The following is a 19381-nucleotide window of genomic DNA, read 5'->3' as shown; positions in this document are numbered from 1 at the left end:
TTAACAACAAGTAGAACTATTCAGAGGTTATTGGACCTGTCCAGTTTTTAACAAGTAGAACTATTCAGAGGTTATTGGACCTGTCCAGTTTAACAAGTAGAACTATTCAGAGGTTATTGGACCCGTCCAGTGTAACAACAAGTAGAACTATTCAGAGGTTATTGGACCTGTCCAGTTTAACAACAAGTAGAACTATTCAGAGGTTATTGGACCCGTCCAGTTTAACAACAAGTAGAACTATTCAGAGGTTAATGGACCTGTCCAGTTTAACAAGTAGAACTATTCAGAGGTTATTGGACCCGTCCAGTTTAACAAAGTAGAACTATTCAGAGGTTAATGGACCCGTCCATTTTAACAAGTAGAACTATTCAGAGGTTATTGGACCCGTCCAGTTTAACAAAGTAGAACTATTCAGAGGTTATTGGACCTGTCCAGTTTAACAAGTAGAACTATTCAGAGGTTATTGGACCCGTCCAGTTTAACAAAGTAGAACTATTCAGAGGTTATTGGACCTGTCCAGTTTAACAAGTAGAACTATTCAGAGGTTATTGGACCCGTCCAGTTTAACAAGTAGAACTATTCAGAGGTTATTGGACCTGTCCAGTGTAACAACAAGTAAAACTATTCAGAGGTTATTGGACCCGTCCAGTGTAACAACTAGTAGAACTATTCAGAGGTTATTGGACCCGTCCAGTGTAACAACAAGTAGAACTATTCAGAGGTTATTGGACCTGTCCAGTTTAACAACAAGTAGAACTATTCAGAGGTTATTGGACCCGTCCAGTTTAACAACAAGTAGAACTATTCAGAGGTTATTGGACCTGTCCAGTTTAACAACAAGTAGAACTATTCAGAGGTTATTGGACCCGTCCAGTTTAACAACCAGTAGAACTATTCAGAGGTTATTGGACCCGTCCAGTTTAACAACCAGTAGAACTATTCAGAGGTTATTGGACCCGTCCAGTTTAACAACCAGTAGAACTATTCAGAGGTTATTGGACCCGTCCAGTTTAACAAGTAGAACTATTCAGAGGTTATTGGACCCGTCCAGTTTAACAACAAGTAGAACTATTCAGAGGTTATTGGACCCGTCCAGTTTAACAACAAGTAGAACTATTCAGAGGTTATTGGACCTGTCCAGTTTAACAACAAGTAGAACTATTCAGAAGTTATTGGACCCGTCCAGTTTAACAACAAGTAGAACTATTCAGAAGTTATTGGACCCGTCCAGTTTAACAACCAGTAGAACTATTCAGAGGTTATTGGACCCGTCCAGTTTAACAACCAGTAGAACTATTCAGAGGTTATTGGACCCGTCCAGTTTAACAAGTAGAACTATTCAGAGGTTATTGGACCCGTCCAGTTTAACAACCAGTAGAACTATTCAGAGGTTATCGGACCCGTCCAGTTTAACAAGTAGAACTATTCAGAGGTTATTGGACCCGTCCAGTGTAACAACAAGTAGAACTATTCAGAAGTTATTGGACCCGTCCAGTTTAACAACAAGTAGAACTATTCAGAGGTTATTGGACCTGTCCAGTTTAACAAGTAGAACTATTCAGAGGTTATTGGACCCGTCCAGTGTAACAACAAGTAGAACTATTCAGAGGTTATTGGACCCGTCCAGTGTAACAACAAGTAGAACTATTCAGAGGTTATTGGACCTGTCCAGTTTAACAACAAGTAGAACTATTCAGAGGTTATTGGACCCGTCCAGTTTAACAACCAGTAGAACTATTCAGAGGTTAATGGACCCGTCCAGTTTAACAAGTAGAACTATTCAGCGGTTATTGGACCCGTCCAGTTTAACAAGTAGAACTATTCAGCGGTTATTGGACCCGTCCAGTTTAACAAGTAGAACTATTCAGAGGTTATTGGACCTGTCCAGTTTAACAAGTAGAACTATTCAGCGGTTATTGGACCCGTCCAGTTTAACAACCAGTAGAACTATTCAGAGGTTATTGGACCCGTCCAGTTTAACAACCATTAGAACTATTCAGAGGTTATTGGACCTGTCCAGTTTAACAAGTAGAACTATTCAGCGGTTATTGGACCCGTCCAGTTTAACAAGTAGAACTATTCAGAGGTTATTGGACCCGTCCAGTGTAACAACAAGTAGAACTATTCAGAGGTTATTGGACCCGTCCAGTGTAACAACAAGTAGAACTATTCAGAGGTTATTGGACCTGTCCAGTGTAACAAGTAGAACTATTCAGAGGTTATTGGACCCGTCCAGTTTAACAAGTAGAACTATTCAGAGGTTATTGGACCCGTCCAGTGTAACAACTAGTAGAACTATTCAGAGGTTAATGGACCCGTCCAGTTTAACAACAAGTAGAACTATTCAGAGGTTATTGGACCCGTCCAGTTTAACAACAAGTAGAACTATTCAGAGGTTATTGGACTAGATATTAAGTGCCCTATAGGTCCTCAAAAATACAGTTCAATCACAACTGAAAATATGCCTCATTGTGTGTGAATAGAGGTGAATAAATATATTTGTTTGTGTTGCAGCGTAGTGTCAGTTCCGTTTCATACATAAAACATTTTTTTTCCACCCTGGACTCTAAGTCTCCATGTTTCTGAGTATCTGATGGAACAACAATCTCTGAAACTGGTCCAGTATTAAACAAGAAGCAAGCTGTAATGTAAGGTAATAGGGACATCTATTTAAAGTCCAGCTTGTATACAGTACAGGCCAAAAGTTTGGACACACCATCTCATTCAATGTGTTTCTTTATTTTCATGGCTATTTACATTGTAGATTCTCATTGAAGGCATCAAAACTATGAATGAACACATATGGAAATATGTACTTAACAAAAAAGTGTGAAATAACTGAAAACATGTCTTATATTTTAGATTCTTCAGAGTAGCCACCCTTTGCTTTTTTTGATAACTCTGCAAACCCTTGGTGTTCTCTCAATGAGCTTCATGAGGTAGTCACCTGAAATGGTTTTACCTTCACAGGTGTGCTTTGTCAGGGTTAATTAGTGGAATTATTTCCCTTATTAATAAAAAAGCAAAGGGTGGCTACTTAGAAAAATCTAAAATATAAGACATGTTTTCAGTTATTTCACACTTTTTTGTTAAGTACATAATTCGCAAACGCATTGAATGAGAAGGTATGTCCAAACTTTTGGCCTGTACCGTATTGTGTTGGCTAAACCCACCAGACTCCATGTAAATAATCAGTGATTTTAGCATCGTAAAACACACTTCATTCAAAGTGGACAGAAACAAAATAAAACTATGAAAAGACATTTTGGGTTGTCTTTCCACTTTTCCAACCATCGCAACTGTAGTTTTGGTAGAAATAAACACATAGTTTAATGATTTACATGTTAAAATATGTTGGCACGCTAAAAGTATTGTTTTTTTTACATGGAGTCTGGTGGGTTTAGAGCTAGCAACTTCAGAGCTGTTTCTGGTTAAACAGAAAGGTCTCAAAGAGGTTTTAAAGGTCTATCTCTGTAGGGATCCTTTCTATAATGTTGTCAGACATTTAGAATAATAATCTGAGTCTGTCAGCGGCAGAAACAGACACAAAAACATGATGAGGAACATGGTTGAACAAAAGCAATATTCCCCTTTAAACATCAACTACTTGATGCAGTTGTACAGTTTTTAGGGAGTCCATTCATGTTCGGATCTAGATTTTTTTAATCCATTCTTTTCTCCCAGAATCAATATTTTAATGTTTATGTTTTTAAAGATTGACCTAAATATGTGTTTCTACGGTAACTACACTCTGAGAAATAAATCTGTAAAGTAACAGAAAAAGTTTCTGGCTGCTCGCTATATCCCGTTATTAAAAACAGAAATGTTGTGTTATAATACAGACACACACACACACAGACAGACAGACAGACATACAAACACACACACACACACACACACACACACACAGACATACAAACACACATATACACACACACACAGACACATACACACACACAGCGAATCACAGACACACACCCAGAGACACACACACACAGTATACACAGTATAATAACAAAATACTCAGTCAGTAAACGTCTGAAAATGTTGAAATAATACTTCATAAACATCAGGGATGATATATTGTCTCTGCAAGTCTTTCATTCAGCTTTGGGTTTTGTTAACCCTCCTGTTGTCCTCGGGTCAATTTACAAAAACTTTCTAGAATCACAACTATGACAAAAGAATGCTGAAAAAAGTGACCAAAAAATTGGAATAAAATAGACAGAAACGTGGAGAAAAATAACAACTACATGTTGAAATTTGAACCCGGAAAAAACACAAAGTTGCAGATCGACGGGAAGACAACGCAAGGAAAAGAAAATGGGAATTCTCCATACTGTTGAATCCCAGCGAATTAAAATCACAACATATCTTATCAACTTATCCCGCGTCTCGGGATGAAAGAATATATCGGAGCAGTTTACAAAGTAAAGAACAATCAAACAAATGAACCTGAAAGAAAGAAAGAGTCTCAGTCTTACCCTTAAAGAATGTAAAGTGCTGCTCCTTAACTTGTTGAAATCCTCAGTCCCAACTCTCAGCCAGAGCTGCAGACCACACCTAGGAAATGTCCCGGGGCAGAAGTGGCATCCCTGTTATATATGAGCCTGGCAAGGTGGGAGGAGACATGTGAAGGGCCCAGCAAGGAGGGAGGATGCATGGGAAGGGCCCAGCAAGGAGGGAGGAGGCATGTGAAGGGCCCTGCAAGGAGAGAGGAGGCATGTGAAGGGCCCAGCAAGGAGGGAGGAGGCATGTGAAGGGCCCTGCAAGGAGAGAGGAGGCATGTGAAGGGTCCAGCAAGGAGAGAGGAGGCATGGGAAGGGCCCAGCAAGGAGGGAGGATGCATGGGAAGGGCCCAGCAAGGAGGGAGGATGAATGGGAAGGGCCCAGCAAGGAGGGAGGATGAATGGGAAGGGCCCAGCAAGGAGGGAGGATGAATGGGAAGGGCCCAGCAAGGAGAGAGGATGCATGTGAAGGGCCCAGCAAGGAGAGAGGAGGCATGTGAAGGGTCCAGCAAGGAGGGAGGAGGCATGTGAAGGGTCCAGCAAGGAGAGAGGAGGCATGTGAAGGGTCCAGCAAGGAGGGAGGAGACACTTGAAGGGCCCAGCAAGAAGCTGGACTTGTAGCCGTCATATTGTCGGCTAGTTTGCTTTAGAATAAGACATCAGATTTTATAAACTACATGTGTTCTGTGTGCAGGAATCTTAATTTGTAAAGTAACTAGTAACTAAAGTAACTAGCAACTAAAGCTGTAACAGATGAATGTAAAAAGTACAATATTTCTTTCTGAAATGAGCGGAGTAAAAGTAGAAAGTGGCATGAAAAGAAAAGACTCAAGTAAAGTACAAGTATACCTCAACATTTGGACTTAAAGGTACAGTACTGGAGTAAACAATGGAGTACTTAGTTACATTCCAGCGCTGTGGAGAATGAATGGGTGGACAGGTACGGCAGGGAGAACTCCCTTTATCCCGCTCTGATCTGAAATGATGGGCTGTATACCACCACCTTAAAAGGGAGGCGACAATGGTCCAATCCCTTATCGCAGCTTGATCTCTGTGTTATCTCCTGACCTGTCTGCATTCCTCCCAGCTACCACCCGAACCTGCATGACCACTATGGTAGTTTACCAACATCCCAGCAGTCAGCACATTGCTCTAATTAAAGAAAACCGGTTTGGAAACCGCAAGCTTGTGTCTGTCTGAACATCAAGCTGATATATCAATAAAACAAAAACAAAAGTATCACACGCACCTTTCAGAGGCTTTCATCGTATCGTCTTCCCGTTGACCGTGCACTTGTTCTGCGGTTTGGTTTGACTCTTTATAAAGCATAAAGTAGCTTGTAAATCAAGGCTGCTCCCTTTGTTTTGCCCCCCCCCCATGGCATTTCATTTATTTGTTTATTTAACAGGGACCATACAAGGAAACATAGTTACAATGCAAAGCCCGTAACTGATGCGCAGCATAGAGTTCATAGCTAGTGCTAATTCTCAACTCTTGTCCCTGGTTGGGCATTTCTAAGAACATTATAAAACAGATACATGCATAAAAAAAAAGAGAGAAATAAAAAAAAAAGAAAAATCGTAGGCATTTCTTCATACACACACACCTTCACTCACTACACAACTAAACCAAATAATACTAATAACAATAGTTAAAAATGGTTACAGTTTGGATTTGCCTTTAGCCACAATTTAATGCTGGAAGTACATTTTTTGAAGTCCGATATGACCTTAATGTCAGCTGGTAATGAGTTCCATAGCCTACAGCTCTTAACAGAAAAGGCAGTCTGTGCGAAGCTTGTCCTACAGTATGGTATTGTACAGTTATGATTTGTACTGCTTCTAGTAACTCTTCGGCTGCTCTGTATTTTAATAAATCTACTAAGTGGCTCAGGTGCTAAATTATTAATACACTTGAAAATTAATTTAAGAAAACAGAAATTACTAAAGCTTTCAAAGCTTAATATATTATATTTTTCAAGGATATAACAGTGATGGTGATTTGACACACTTATTTTGAAACAGAACTTGGTTTTGTGCCGCTAAAATGTTCTTAATCTGAGTTTTACAGCGATGTTAAGCACTGTGCTGGTAAACTTCCTTATTAAACTACGCATGTGAGTTTTATCTACGAAAAATTACACATATTACGGCATTTCTTCTCCCTCCCACTCCCCCTCACGTGCTGTGAGCCGTGCTAACGTCAGCTGGTCAAGATGGAGCGATGGAGAACTGATAAAAGACCATTTAGTAAGTCAGCTGGAGCCCTAATGTTGAGACTTTTGAAAAACCAGGACAGGGCTCATGTCTCCCACTATTGCAAGTGATAAATATCTGTAAACGTTCTGTAATATTGGAGATAAATGCAGATTAAAGAGCATTTATTTCAGATTTTTAATGTTCATTTTCTATCAAATATAATACATTTTCATGTACTTTTTGGCCTGTGGCCGTTCATCCAGATACATTTTTGGCCCTTCATATGAAAGAATTTGGGCACCTCTGCTATAAATGATCACCCAATTCTTTGTGCAATTCAACTTCATAACTTATTACCACTAGTTTTACACTTCTTTATGGAATTGATGGTGAATAATTCTCATTTACATGACATTGCGCCTAATTATTGAGTAAAATAAGCAGCAATTAGGACTTATCTTGAGAGAAACATATGACCCCAAAAACACAGGACTTTCTCCCAGGAGAGCCGGGATCGCGTCCCGCGTGTGGCGTTTATCAACCGATCAACGATAACACGTGTGTATGTTTACATCCGCTGTATACGGCGTAGACATACACGTGGATAGCTCAAAATATGTACAGATACAGATTAGGAAAGTGGCGTGTATGTTTGCGCGAAGTCATGATGCCATGTTGGGTCTATTGGTGAAGAATCATTGATCAAATGGAATAATTTGGCAGAGGCAGGGCCTCGGCCTGCAGCTCTCAGTGTTTCTCCATTGCGCCCTTACTGAAAATAGAGGATGAAATGGATTCTGGGAAGCCACCGACATCACATCATTCATCTTCTGGCATCAAATGGAGACCTATTCTCATAATTCTCCATAATCCAGCATTGGATATTGTCAGAATGTTGACACAAGTATTCAGATCCTTTACTTAAGTCTGGAAGTAAGGCCATAAAAACCTGCCAGTGGAATAGGAACATAATAGGTCATGTGGTTACTTACTGGGCTTTTTTTTTACACTTTGTGGGTGCTGCATTCTGGGTGCTCTGTTTTAACACAAACCTAACCATAACCTAATTCTAACCCTAATCCTAAAACCAAGTCTTAACCCTGAAACAGCCCTTTAAACTTGGGGGGGGGTCCAGCATTTTGGCCCAACAAAGCTGTCGGGACCCCACAAGTATACTGGACTCCCGGGTTTTTGGACCCCACAAATATAGTTAAACAAGAACACACACACACACACACACACACCTGACCCAATTTTCAAGCTGCCACACCATCCAGCAACAACAGCCAAAAAAAACAGTAGCATCAAACGCCTCCCTGTCCCTTCTTGGCAGATCTGCTTTACACACACAGCCCCCCACCCCCCCGATGTTGAAACCAAGCCCAGCCCTTGCTGCCAGTATAACGTGTGAGCGAGTGTGTCTGTCTGTCTGTCTATCAGTCCAGGTCTGCTGTGATATTTGAGCAGCAGCGGGTGTCCTCAGACGGCTGCTGATCCCAGCAGATCCCAAACGCTGATGGGACTCGGAGCTGCTGAGGTATGCAGCCTGAAGAACACGCCAAGGTGACATCCCAACATGTGTTTATATCAGTGGATTTATTATCACATTAATACTTTTCATTCATCTTCTCCAGACTGTAACTCCCTGTAACAACGCGTGGTGTACGGAGGCCTAATTTACCAGGTTTGGTTGGGATAAATATATAATAACTTTTAATAATGACTTCTTTTCACCAGCAAATTGCTGTTAAATGACAAATGAAAAAAAAGAGTATTTTACAATAACTTTGAATGCATCACGAGGTTTACCAGTTTACCAGTAAACGCAACATTTAATCACGTCTGTTTGGTGTGTGTGTGTGTGTGTGTCTGTGTTTGTGTGTCTGTGTTTGTGTTTGTGTGTGTGTCTGTGTTTGTGTGTCTGTGTTTGTGTGTGTGTGTGTCTGTGTTTGTGTGTGTGTGTGTCTGTGTGAAGGATCCCATTGAGCAAGGGGGGGGGGGGGGAGGGATTAAATTACTACTGTCTACACTGCACTATATGTCTATACCTGTCTATACTTGTATATCACATTGCACTTTTCTGCTTTTTATTACACTTCTGGTTGGACGCAAACTGCATTTAGTTGTCTTTGTACTTCTAACTCTGCACAATGACAATAAAGTTGAATCTAATCTAATCTAAACAAGATTCATTAAAAACTTAATAACAATAACTTTATGTCAACCCTCCATAGAGATCCATCAGCTTACTTTAAGTGCGGTAAAAATTGACTTTATGGTCTTCACGCACACACTGTGCTCATAGATCATTTTTCTGGTCGGCGCACATATCTTTATGCATAATGTTATATGATCCACTATATATATCGATAAGTTCAGACCTTATTGATTTTCGGATTTTGAGAAATGTGGAAGCGGCTCCTAATAGAACCGGTCTCAGGTTAGACAAATGTAGTTATAACCCGGACACCATAAACCAAAAATGATGCTTTAATTATAGAATGATTTAATGCCATATTTAAAAACAAGTCAGAAACAAAACTAAGGGGACAGTATATATACATTTATTTGGCATATTATTATTTATGATTCATTTTCTTACACTGCGAGCCAAACTGCTTTATATTAAAGCTTCTATTAAATACTTAATAATCTCTTTTTTTGTAATTTAAAATCAAATTTATTTTCCTAAAACTCAACTTTGAACAGTCCTTCCGGAGTTTTTTTGTGATTGTTGCGGGCAAAAATCCTTGATTATGCGGCACATTTCCTTAAAAAATGCGATAAGAATATGCGGGATATTTATGCAATTTTATGTGATGAAATTGCGGGAACTTGCAAAAACTGCGGTTTGATGAAAAAGAGAAGAAAAAGTAATTCCCCCAACACCCTGCTTTTTTTAAAAGTTTACAGATATTCAGTCATTGCAATAAGTAAACAAATAAGATACAAAAAATACATACAAATAATATAATATTAAAGTAAAAATAAAAGTAATAGTCTAAACAGAGGAGAGGGAAATAAAAGATACAAAAGAGAGACTTTCAAAAATCGTTAATAATATATAATAATAATAATAATAATAATAATAATAATAATAATATAGACAGAAGGAGCACTTACAGAAATTTGAGTAGACATCAGATATTAAGATAGCTTTCTTATTGGATACCAACTTAAGAGACTCAGAGTACATGTCAAATTCAACCTCCAACACCCTGCTTTTCGATGATGTTCACGTCACTTCATAACGTCACTTCATAACGTCACTTCATAACGTTCCCATGGCAACAGGGGAAAATGGCTGCTCTTGTGTGAAGTAAATGCAACATTTTGTTCAACTTTCTGCTAAGATATATGTGACTTTTTTGCAACGAAAATGCGGGGATTATGAAATCATGCAAGCACCGCATATTGTGCGCGGAAATCTGCAATTTATGCGATGAAAGTGCGCCGCATTTGAAAAAATGCGGCCCCTGCATGAATATGCGGACTTTGGCTGATTATGCGTTGAATTATGCGATCGCATAATCGCGTTTTTCTGGAGGGACAGTTTGAAAAGGGCCATACAGGGGCAAATCAACCTCCTCTGATTGGCCGACACTACGTCTCTGTTAACCCTTTCTTTGACGGGGTTACAGGTGCATAGCATCTGAAAAATGTTTTTTATTATGTGTCTGTGTGTGTGTATGTCTGGGTGTGTGTCTGTCTGTATGTGTGTCTGTCTGTGTGTGTGTGTGTCTGTTTTTTTCTGTCTGTGTCTGTGTATGTGTCTGTGTGTCTCAGACAAGTTCGCAAACTCACTTTGAAGCACTAAAAAATAAAAGAAACGTTTAATAGGCCTATTATACATTTTAGGGGGGGTGAGATGAAATTTAGGAGGGCTTGAGCATCGGTGGCAGGGACTAAGACACGAGGAAAGGAGGCAAGTGGAGGAGTCGAGGAGGCAATTTAAGGGACATAAGAAGCAGCAAGGGATTTCAATCTCCTCCCCGTATATGAATAATACAATAACATATGAATGTGATGTCTGCAGCAACTAAACCATCTACATGACAACCAGCTGTGGAATGTAAATGGCTCCTCTGTGTGTACGTTTACTCCAGTACTGTACTTAAGTCCAAATGTTGAGGTACTTGTACTTTACTTGATACTTCTTTTTTTATGCCCCTTTCTACTTCTACTCCGCTACATTTCAGTGTGGTATTAGTACTTTTACAGCAGTGATCTGAATACTTCTTCCAGCGCTGATGGCAACTGATTTTGTCTGCTGAAGGGGGCCAAAAACAAGAGGTGGCGGGATGCCTCGGAAACACAGAGTAAGTGGATCTTGTGTTTAGACTTTTCTTGTTACGTTGCTGTTTCCAAGGTCAACAAGGAACATGTCAGCTCAGCTTTAAAAAACATACAAAGCGTGAATGCTCCTCCTGACCCTGGACATGGATCAGGTGAACATTTCCACCTGACCCTGGACACGGATCAGGTGAACATTTCCACCTGACCCTGGACACGGATCATGTGAACATTACCACCTGACCCTGGACACGGATCAGAGAGTTCTGCTAAGCTGTCATAAAAAACTGCTCCAGAAATACGTGTTTATACTTCACATTAGTGCTACTACTCTGCTTTAAATTACCTTCCAGGAAACGCTGACATTCACAATTTTATTTGTTTATTAACATTTTCATTCATAGAGGATGTCAAACAAAAGACAGCCCGAGGGTAGGACTTCCATCTTTAGATATGCTTCACCAAACAGTCCAAGTATACGTTAGCTGCAGCAGAAGTCTAACTAAGGCAAACATATATTGATATATACCCCCACACTAATATATTACATTATACAACACATAGATCCGACCAGGCTCATCACTAACTACGTTTACATGCACATAATACTCCGGTAAACTGCAGTAAAAACCCTGACTGAGACACATATTGTGAATGCAAGAATGGATGCTGAGGAGGCAGACTGATGTCATGAAGTGGTGTATGTATGACACGCCAATTCGTATGCCATTATTGCAGTGTTATCAAGACGCATACTCGCTTTTCTTTTCCTAAACTCAACCGTAGCTTTCTTTTCACCATAACACGTTGTTCTTGTGATAATATGGCAAGAAGGCGATAACACACCACGTGGCGTGTAGGTTTACGTCCGCTGTATACAGCGTAGACATACACACGGATAGCTCAAAATGCGTACAGATAACACGCCACTTGGCTTAAGAAAAGTGTATTCATGCAAAGTCATGAGGTCACGTTGGAGGAGGTGAAACAGAGGCTTGCCTGAGCCTCTGGCGATTACATTTTGGTTGCAATGGCAAAGAAAGCAAAGTCTGAGGTGTGGAAAACTTCTGACCAATGTGCATAATGAGAAATGAATCATTCTTGACAAACGGCAAAAGAACTGTGTGCGTGGGCACATTTGAATAACGTCAGGCTGTAAACGGGTTCCTGAATAGAAAAACATTATTCTTCCTGAATAAAAAACCTGAATTATACCAGGTTTACATCTTACAACGAAAACACACTGATCCCACGTCTGGCCATTTCATAGCAGATGCTTATTTCTTCTCTGTGGATTACAGTTTCAGCATCACAAAATGATAATGATGTACACCACTTTAATGTGGAATCTACCATTGACCTGCAATCTCCCTCCAAATATCCCATCACTCCCCGTAGAAAAAGGGGACCAAATACTAAAGCGTTGAGGCAAACATATGTTATTCTTTTATTTTTTATTCAGCAGAGACAATGCACAATACATATAATGTACCAGATGTAGCTAAAAGCTCATTTTCATCTGTAGTCCGTGGAAGGAGGTCATAAGAGATGCACAGGTTATAGAGATAAAGGATCTGTAATATGAAAACCTTACACTTTGTTAAAAAGGTGCAAAATGTCATATATTTAAATCCAAATATGAACAATTTATAATCAAATATTAAGGAAACATGCTAAGTTGAAATACTATCTTCTCTGAGAAAAATTCTAAAGCCAGTATCTTCTTGTTTGAAATTTCCAATCTATTCCTGTGTGTAGTTGTCAACTGCCCATTTTGACACCCGTGTTGCCAGACATGAAACACAAACACGCAAAAACAACGTGCTGCAGCCCTGTTAGAAGCAACCAAACAACTGACTGTACTCAAGCTTGTTCTCTTAAAAGAATTGAGACAGGGGCGCCTGGTAGTAGTGTTAATTTAGTCAGACGAGACAAGACTAAATATATTGGCATCTAAAGGCTAACCACACACACATTCAGGTAAGTTAACTTAAATTAACGTCTCATAAGCTAATAAGCTCTGAACAGAAAAATTAGACACAAGGTAACCAAAAACCTTTGTAACTTGTCAGTCGGAGTCTGTTGGGCCCCAGCTTTTGAATTGTGTTGGTTTAAAATAAAATACTTTTCAGAACAAGTTCATCATTTGTGAACGTGTCTCTTAAATCAGAAAACCAGACGCCTTTAACAAAGTTGCATTCAACAAAAATCACTCAACTGTATTTTGTCACGTAATTATGACATTTAACCAATATTTGAGATGCGTGAAACACTATTTGACTGAAATGGTTATCAGAAATAATCTCAGAAATAATGTTATTTTAAAAAACGGAGTGTCTATTTGCACCCCCCGGTACAAATAGCCTCGGCCACACAGCTGAGCTGTTCACACCACAAAAACACGTGGCAGATGTTCATCTTCCATGAAAGCAGAAACTGGCATATTAGGAAAGTTGAATTTCTAGCAGAAAATGGATACTACAGTTGTGCTTTCTGTCTTCAGTGAAAGCATACAACCGTTAGTTTGTTAGTTAGCACCTATCTTTTGTATACAGTATGGTTACCCAGCAACCGAGGCTTGAAGACACCAAGTGGTAAACAGTTGTAAGAACTGTAAGAACTGCAAGGTGAGTGGTTAGAACACTGAGCTTTGGTCTGGGAGTCTGGAGTTCGATTGCCCAGTGAGGTGATCTTGTTTTTTTTCATTTTGGATTGGATAATTTACATGCCATTGCGCAAGTCAGGGCCCACGAACACTGCATTTTTTTGCAGGGTGGTAGGGGAAGATTCATGAATATTCATTAGCGGACTCATCCCTGAATGGCTAGTACTTGTTGCCTGCTCTGGTTGGGTTGGTTAGGTTTAGGCAAGAGGAGTGGGATTGGTTATGGTCAGGGTAAGAATGTCAAGGCGAGCCAATCAGTGATGAGTTCCCTAATGAATATTCATGAATCTTCCCCTACCACCCTGTAAAAAAAAATATCACGGCCCACGCAAGTGAATGTATCAGCGTCTCTCTGTGTGCGAAATATTGGACACTGCAACGATAATATTCCAAAAAGGTGTAATGGATAACTGTGTGTAAATATATGCCAAGGTACTGTAAATGCAAAGGGGTGCAAATAGCAAAAATTGATATTTGTACCAGATGGGGTATTAATAGAACACATTGCTGTGTGCACCAGCGGGGTACAAATAGCATTAATTTGTAATTGCACCAGGGTACAGGTTTTCTTTTGACTAAAACTAGACTAAAATGACGAGACTTTTAGTTGACTAAAACTTGACTAACAAAAATAGATATGTGAATGACTAAATATGATTAAAACTAACATTTGGCCCAAGACTAAGACTAAATTAAAAATAGGTGACAAAATTGACACTACCTGGTAGAGCGTGCGCCCATATATAGAGGCTCAGTCCTTAACGCGGCGGCCGTGGGTTCAGTTCCGACCTGCGACCCTTTGCTGCATGTCGTTCCGCCTCTCTCTCCCCTTTCAAGTCTAAGCTGTCCTGTCAACAATAAAATAAAAGAATCTTTAAAAAAAAAAAAAAAAAAAAGCCGGTGAAGTGATCCTGACTGGTGCTGGATAACTCCACTATGCTAACACACGCTAACTGCTAATGTTAACGGAGGAGCGGTAACAGCTGGTAAATGTGACAGACATAGGACAGGAACAACAAGTTGACTTCCTCATAATGGAAACATGTGATTTAACAACCGTATAGCCTGACTTGTTATAAATTGGGTAAAGCTGCTTAAAGTAAATTATTTTGTAGATCATGCAACAACATAAACAGACATATACATAAACAAAGTTATTATATCTATGGTAATAAGGCTATACATTTATTTAAGTATATCAAATCTAAATATTATATATAACAGGGTTTGGAAAGTTGTAGAACAGAAAATCGAGGTTGTGGTCTTTTCAGCGGTTGTTGCAGTAATTTTAAGCCAAGAAAGGGTGGATGTCAGTCGGGTACAGACAACTGCATTGTAGCCGTCTTTTTAATTCAATTTCAATTCAATTTATTTATAGTATCAAATCATAACAAGAGTTATCTCGAGACACTTTACAGATAGAGTAGGTCTAGACTGCACTATCATTTACAAAGCCCCAGCATTTCTAATAGTTCCCCCAAGAGCAAGAGTGGCGAGGAAAAACTCCCTATTAGGAAGAAACCTTGGACAGTGCCGGTTGGGGATGTGATGAACAGTGGCAATAATAGTCACATAAAGATAATGGAACAGTAACTTCAAATGGTAGTCGTAGTAGTTCATGTCATATCAGGGTACAGACAACTGCATGGTAGCTGTCTTTTAAGCTGGTGTTGCAGTAATGGGTGGCTGTCAGTCAGATACAGAGAATTGCGAGGTTGAAACCTTTTTAGCGGTTGTAGTTACATTTAGCTGATAAAAGATGACTGTCAGCCAGGTAGAAAGCTCTGGGGCAAAGCAAGGCTAGCATCTACCTAACATAGACAGTGAGGGATGTTGGCTTTAGTGTTCTCAAACTGGCAACCCCAGTGAACTTCGAGTCTGGGCAGAAGGTGCCGGTTCTCTCCAGTATTTTTGAATTTTAATTGCAGTAACCAATTTAAATGCTAGCTGTCAGGGTTATATGTTTCACCTTTAAAGCAAAGAAAATGAACCACAAATCAAAAAACTAGGAAACAAAACAAAATGAACAAGGCCTAACATTTAAATGTAAAACTTTTTTAGGAGTATAATATCTATCACTTTTAGAGACTCCTTAATTGTCATTAACCCAGACTACAGTTCTTTTGTCTCCTTCCAGATTGGTGCTACACTCCTGCTGTTTTATACGTCACTAAAAACACACGGGTCCTGTCACCTGTGGACTCTCATGTGTCTATTTAAAGTTCCACTATCTCTAAAAGTTTTCTTACAGACCGAGCAGGTAAATGGCCTCTCTCCTGTGTGGATTCTCATGTGTTTACGGAAATTTTCACTCAATCCAAAAGACTTCTTACAAACTGAGCAGCTGAATGGTTTCTCTCCTGTGTGAGTTATCATGTGTCTGTTCAAATGTGACTTGAAGTCAAATGTTTTCCCACATTCTGAGCAGCTAAATGTTTTCTTACATCTTGAATCATGTTTCAGAGAGTTTAAAGCTGACTGAGGTTCTCTGGTCTCCTTCCAATCAGCACTGTCATCAGTCTCAGGATCAGAAGAGTCTCCAGTCTGGTCTTCAGTCTCTGGTTGTAAAAATGGATGTGAGTTCCTGGCTGGTTCTGGTCCTCCACAGTCCTCTCCATCAGATTCTCTTTCCATGTGTTGAGTTTCTCTGCTGGCTGTAGGCTCTGCCTCTCTGTTCTCCTCCGTTTGACTCTGATGAAGCTGCGACGACTGACGACCAACACATTTATGTGTTTTGACCAGTTGACGCCAGCCAAATGTTTTGTGACAAACACTGCAGCTGAATGGTTTCTCTCTTGTGTGAGTTATCATATGTCTCCGTACATTTCCACTATCCGTAAAAGATTTCTTACAGATTGAGCAGCTGAAAGGTTTCTCTCCCGTGTGAGTTCTCATGTGTCTCGTCAGATTTTGATTGGTCCAAAATCTTCTCCCACACTCAGAGCAGCTAATTGGTTTGTCACCAGTACCAAATCCCGAATTGCAGACACTATCTTGTCCCTTGTGGACTCTCATGTGTCTATTTAAACTTCCTTTATCTCTAAACGTTTTCTTACATACGGAGCAGATAAATGACCTCTGTCCTGTGTGAATGGTCATGTGTATCTGTAAATTTCCACTCTGTCCAAAAGATTGCTCACAGAATAAGCAGCTGAAAGGTCTCTCTCCTGTGTGAGTTCTCATGTGTGACTTGAGAAGTTTATGGAGGCTAAATCTTTTGTCACACTCAGAGCAGCTAAAAGGCTTCTCTCCTGTGTGTATTTTCATGTGTGCCCGTAAAGTTCCACTTTCTGTAAAACATTTCCCGCACTCAGAGCAGCTGAAAGGTTTTTCTCCCGTATGAGTCATCATGTGTCTTTTCAGACATGACTTGAAGACAAATGTTTTCCCACATTCCGAGCAGCTAAATGTTTTCATACATCTTGAATCATTTTTCAGAGAGTTTGAACCTGACTGAGGTTCTGCTTCTCTGTTCTCCTCACTTTGTCTCTGATGAAGCTGTGAGGACTGAGCTTCCTCTTCATCATCTTCACTCTTCACAGGGACAGGAGTGAATGGGAACTTGGTGATATCAGCCTCCTCCAGCCCTTGAAGCTGCTCTCCCTCCTGACTGCTCCACAGTTCCTCCTGTTCCTCTTTAATGTGTGGGGGGGGCTCTGGCTCCTGCTGGTCCACACTGGAGCTACACTCCTGCTGCTCCTCTTCACCAACAATCACTTTCAGAACATCTGGAGGTAAATCTGAAACACAGATAAAACAAATACAGCAGTTAATAAGAGAAAATTAAGGTAATGTTATAACCATGGTACTTTAAGCACAGACGGAGCCCTCTATTGGACTCAATGGGTAATACTCCTCTCCAGTCTTGCACACGCCTTCACACACTAAAAATGTGCATACTGTAAATGGAGTCGACCAATCAGGATGTACCTACCTTGAACTGTGCAGCAGCACAGCATAAGAGGCAGCATATCCGCGGTCTGAAATTCTACACACTTTTTTCAGCAACATCATAGGAGCGACAGGGCCCCCGTCGAGAGGGCTCCACCTGTGCTATTATAACCAGGGTTATCATAGCATAATCCTTGTACCACTGCAGACTGGATTCTCCACTCAGAGTGACAGCTGGAGCAGGATACCCAGGGCTTACACCTATTGCCATTTCTAGCCACTGGGGGACCATAGGCAGGCTGGGGGAACTCACATTAATGTTAAAAAACCTCAAACCAAGTCAAATTTTCATGCCATGGGACCTTTAAGACCGGGAGGTGTGTTCAGGTGCATTCTGGGCGTATTGCTATCTTGAGGCAGCGGGAAGTGATCGCGCCATTAACCAACAAAAACCTGGTCTAAAGTAAATAACGCAACATTTCATTGTTATTTTAACAGAGCATTAGTAAAATGTTCCTAGGCTTGTGCACAGCGCGCGCACACTATGCTTGTTACACACACAGGGACGCTGTGATGTAGTGCTCACTTATACCATCGTATTCACCGCAGTAGATCTGGGAAGTGATTTGAAAATCCGCAGTAATGTGTTTGTGATTAATAATTTTTTTCTTATCAACATACAAAACATACAACTCGCAACATTAAGAAATACCAGCCTTCCGTCATCACCACCCACCGAGACAAAAATCTCAGACAAAAAGGAAAAGATGACACACAAACTACAATATTCCAGACCATTCAACAAAATAGTAACAAAACACAGACGCACACACACACATACAAACACACACGCAAACATATACACACGCACACACTCACACTCACATACAAAACACACACACATACACAGTAACTAAAATATTTCAGACCATTCAACAAAATAGTAGCAAAATTAATTATAAACATATATGTATAAATGCAAACACCATAAGCCCATCATACACGTCTCTCCCCAGCACAAAGGTTCTTAGGAGCCTACAGTAAGTTCAGTGGGCCGGGTTAGGTGGACGCTTCAACTCCTCGTTCCCTAACTATAAGCTTTATCAAAGAGGAGGGTTTTCAGTTTACTCTTAAATGTGGTGACAGTGTCTGCTCCTCGAACCCCGACTGGGAGCTGGTTCCACAATACTGGAGCCTGATAGCTGAAGGCCCTGGCCCCCAGTCTACTTCCAGAGACTCTAGGAACCATAAGTAGCCCCGCATTCTGGGAGCGCAGTGCTCTAGTGGGACAATAAGGTACTATGAGCTCTTCTAAGTATGATGGTGCTTGACCATTTAGAGCTTTGTAAGTCAGGAGGAGGATTTTAAATTCGATCCTATATTTCACTGGAAGCCAATGCAGAGAAGCTAATACAGGAGAAATATGATCTCTTCTCTTAGTTCTCGTCAGAACACGTGCTGCAGCATTCTGGATCAGTTGGAGAGTCTTAAGGGACTTATTTGGGCAACCTGATAATAAGGAATTGCAGTAATCTAGTCTAGAAGTAACGAATGCATGGACTAGTTTTTCAGCATCGTTTTGAGACAGGATATTCCTAATTTTGGCAATGTTACGAAGATGGAAAAAGGCTATTCTTGAGGTTTGTTTTAAGTGGGCGTTGAAGGATATATCCTGATCAAAAATAACTCCTAGATTTCTGACAGCAGTGCTGGAGGCCAGGGTAATACCATCCAGAGTAACTATATCTTTCGAAAACGAAGTTCGGCGGTGCGTTGGTCCTATCACAATAACTTCAGTTTTGTCTGAGTTTAACATCAGGAAATTG

The 19381-nt window shown here is 40.3% G+C and overlaps 1 protein-coding gene and 1 long non-coding RNA gene across 2 annotated transcripts in view; both read right to left on the bottom strand.

Annotated features, from left to right (window-relative positions):
- Nucleotides 1-8142: 8142 nt before the first annotated feature.
- LOC114568505 (gastrula zinc finger protein XlCGF17.1-like) lies at nt 8143-17214 on the bottom strand. Its single transcript, XM_028598121.1, has 2 exons — nt 16271-17214; nt 8143-8252 (listed from the first exon to the last, which is right to left on the bottom strand). Exons 1-2 carry the CDS (start codon nt 17079-17081, stop codon nt 8143-8145), a joined length of 921 nt encoding a protein of 306 aa, XP_028453922.1. The 5' UTR covers nt 17082-17214.
- A 79-nt stretch (nt 17215-17293) lies between these two features.
- Nucleotides 17294-19381, bottom strand: part of LOC114567685 (uncharacterized) — a 6797-nt gene continuing 4709 nt past the window's right edge. The window contains exon 3 of the long non-coding RNA XR_003694221.1: nt 17294-17404. This is a non-coding gene — a long non-coding RNA (uncharacterized LOC114567685). The remainder of the gene's footprint in view (nt 17405-19381) is intronic.

The sequence above is a fragment of the Perca flavescens genome, chromosome 14 (assembly GCF_004354835.1).
Source record: "Perca flavescens isolate YP-PL-M2 chromosome 14, PFLA_1.0, whole genome shotgun sequence".
NCBI lineage: Eukaryota > Metazoa > Chordata > Actinopteri > Perciformes > Percidae > Perca > Perca flavescens.
Note: the sequence above shows the minus strand (reverse complement) of the source record. Positions and strands in the feature narration are given on the sequence as shown.